Here is a 2,766-nt window from a genome sequence, read left to right as displayed (position 1 = left end):
CCCATTCCATTTGCATAAACAAATAGAGCGGCAACTCAATGATCTACAGGAGGCAGACATAGAGGACGCAACCGGGCCTACCCCTTGGGTGTCACCGATTGTAGTAGTCCCGAAAGCGAATGATCCCAACAATGTGCATATCTGTGTAGATATGAGAGCTGCCAATAAAGCAGTCATGAGGGAACGCCACCCTACACCAACTATGGACGAACTTATCGCAGAGCTGAATGGATCCACAGTCTTCTCCAAATTGGATCTGAAATTGAGCTACCATCAGCTTGAACTCGACCTCGAAAGCAGATACATCACAACATTTGCTACACACGTCGGCCTTAAGCGCTATAAAAGGCTGAATTTTGGAATCTCCTCTGCCAGCGAAGTGTTCCAAAATGCCATTCGTCAGACTATCGAGGGCATACCTGGTGTCCTCAATGTCTCTGATGACATCCTAGTTAATGCACCAGATCAAGCGTCCCATGACGAGAGACTGAATACCCTATTCAAGCGTCTGCTCGAGCACGGACTGACCCTGAACAAGCAGAAATGCTAGTTCTGCAAGTCCACCATCTCATTCTTTGGGCTTGTGTTCTCCGCCCAAGGTGTGTCCCCTGATCCAGAGAAAGTAGACGCGATACATGAAGCAGCTCGCCCGACAAGCGCCCAGGAAGTGAGAAGTCTTCTTGGCATGGCCAGCTACAGCTCACGCTTCATCCTGAATCTCTCGACAATTACCGCACCCCTACGCAGTCTCATGATAAAAGGGGCAAAGTTTGAATGGAACCAGGAACATGAAGCAGCGTGGCAAGCACTGAAAGGTTCTATATCGAAAACTGCAGTCTCAGCATACTTTGACACAGCAAAGCACACCACGTTATACGTCGATGCGAGTCCAGTAGGGCTTGGTGCTATGCTAATGCAGGAAGGTCGAACAATCATCTATGCCAGCCGTTCCCTAACTCCCACAGAACAGCGCTACAGCCAGATCGAGCGGGAAGCTCTAGCCATAGCATGGGGTGTGAATCGTCTCAACACCTACCTGTTTGGCCGCAATTTTACCGTGGTGACCGACCACAAACCCCTGATCCCAATCTTCGGCAAGCCGAAAATTGTTCCTTCAGCACGTATCGCCAACTGGATGTTAAAGCTGCAGCACTATGACATGGATTTGGTCCATGCTCCCGCCAAGACGAATCCGGCAGACTACATCTCCCGACACCTGCGTACCGACAATGCTGCCACATCACTTCCTGATGTTGACACCTACCTCAACTTCGTGACCCAGCATGCAACTCCCAAAACCGTGAGTCTTAACGACATCCGCTCGGAAACGGCTCATGATCCAGCTCTTCAAGCTACAATCGCAGCTTATCGCAGTGGAAAGTGGGAAGATCTCAAGGAATCTCACCGCGCTATGTGGAATGTTTGCAATGAGATTACAGTCACAGAAGATGATATTGTGTTGAGAGATAAGCGTATTGTGATACCAGAATCTCTACAGATGCGTGTCATTGAAATCGCCCATGAAGGCCATCCAGGAATTGTGCGTACAAAATCGTTGCTTCGCTCAAAAGTTTGGTTTGAATCGCTTGATCGCCAAGTAGAATCACTTGTGAAAGTTTGTCCGGTATGCCAAACCTTCGCAACACCCGCACACGCCCAGAGCCTCTCAAAATGTCCGAAATGCCGCCCGGCTCGTGGCAAAATTTGAGCATTGATTTCTGTGGTCCATTACCCACAGGTGAATATCTGATGGTATTGATAGACGAGTATTCACGATATCCAGTTGTGGAAACCGTTAGTTCAGTGTCTGCGAAATCTGTAATACCCATTCTCGACAAGGTATTATCTGTGTTTGGATTCCCGAAAGTAATCAAAAGTGATAACGGAAGCCCATTCAATTCGCAATCTTTCGCTGATTATGCATCTCACTGTGGATTCCAGCATTGGAAAATCACTCCACATTATCCGCAAGCAAACGCCCAAGCTGAAGCGTTTAACAAACCACTCATCACCGCTCTTCGTGCTGCACATCTTGAATCCAAGAATTGGAAACAAGAGCTCTACAAGTATCTTCGACAGTACCGCGCCACACCACATTCTTCGACAAGTGTGACCCCGTTCCGCTTGATGTTCGATCGCGATCCTGTCACGCGTCTCCCCGAGATCAGTTCGCGTTCTACATACAGCAACGACGAAAATGCAGCAAATCACGACAAAGCCAACAAGAATGACGCAATCGCTAAAGAAAAACAAAAATCTAATGCTGACAAGCGTCTTCGCACTGCTGAATGTGACCTTTCAGTTGGTGACATCGTAATTGTGCGTAGAGACATGTATCATGACAAACTAACCTCGCCATATGATCCTAAACCCCTACAGATCATAGTGAGAAAAGGGAACATGATAACTGCAAAGTGCCTCTCAACCTTCAGAAGAGTCACACGCAATGTGGCGAACTTTAAAAGATCGCCAATGCAGCCAATGCCTGCACAAAAACTAGAAGTCTGAACAAAAAACTAAGACTACATCACGAAAACGCAGCCCACCCTCATATCTGAAAGACTATGTACAATGAGCTGTGTTATTTTCTCAATGTAGATAAAGGACTACAATTAAAGCTTTTGTTCTCTGTTTGCAAAACATTTGTGAAGATTTTGTCACAAGCATATTTGTAAAACATTGGTTGATAAATGTTAGTGTTATATTATCCTGTTGATCAGTGGATACTTTAAATCTTTCTCAGCCATATATGCATAATACATGCAT

At 46.3% G+C, this 2,766-nt stretch overlaps 1 protein-coding gene across 1 annotated transcript; it reads left to right on the top strand.

The window, feature by feature from the left end:
- The first annotated feature begins 685 nt into the window (after positions 1 to 685).
- Positions 686 to 2,508, top strand: LOC121406829. The gene is made up of 2 exons (XM_041597699.1): positions 686 to 1,544; positions 1,739 to 2,508. The coding sequence occupies exons 1-2, from the start codon at positions 686 to 688 to the stop codon at positions 2,506 to 2,508; spliced, it is 1,629 nt and encodes a 542-aa protein (XP_041453633.1).
- The last annotated feature ends 258 nt before the right edge of the window (positions 2,509 to 2,766 follow it).

The sequence above is a fragment of the Lytechinus variegatus genome, chromosome 2 (genome assembly GCF_018143015.1).
Source record: "Lytechinus variegatus isolate NC3 chromosome 2, Lvar_3.0, whole genome shotgun sequence".
Lineage (NCBI taxonomy): Eukaryota > Metazoa > Echinodermata > Echinoidea > Temnopleuroida > Toxopneustidae > Lytechinus > Lytechinus variegatus.
Note: the sequence above shows the minus strand (reverse complement) of the source record. Positions and strands in the feature narration are given on the sequence as shown.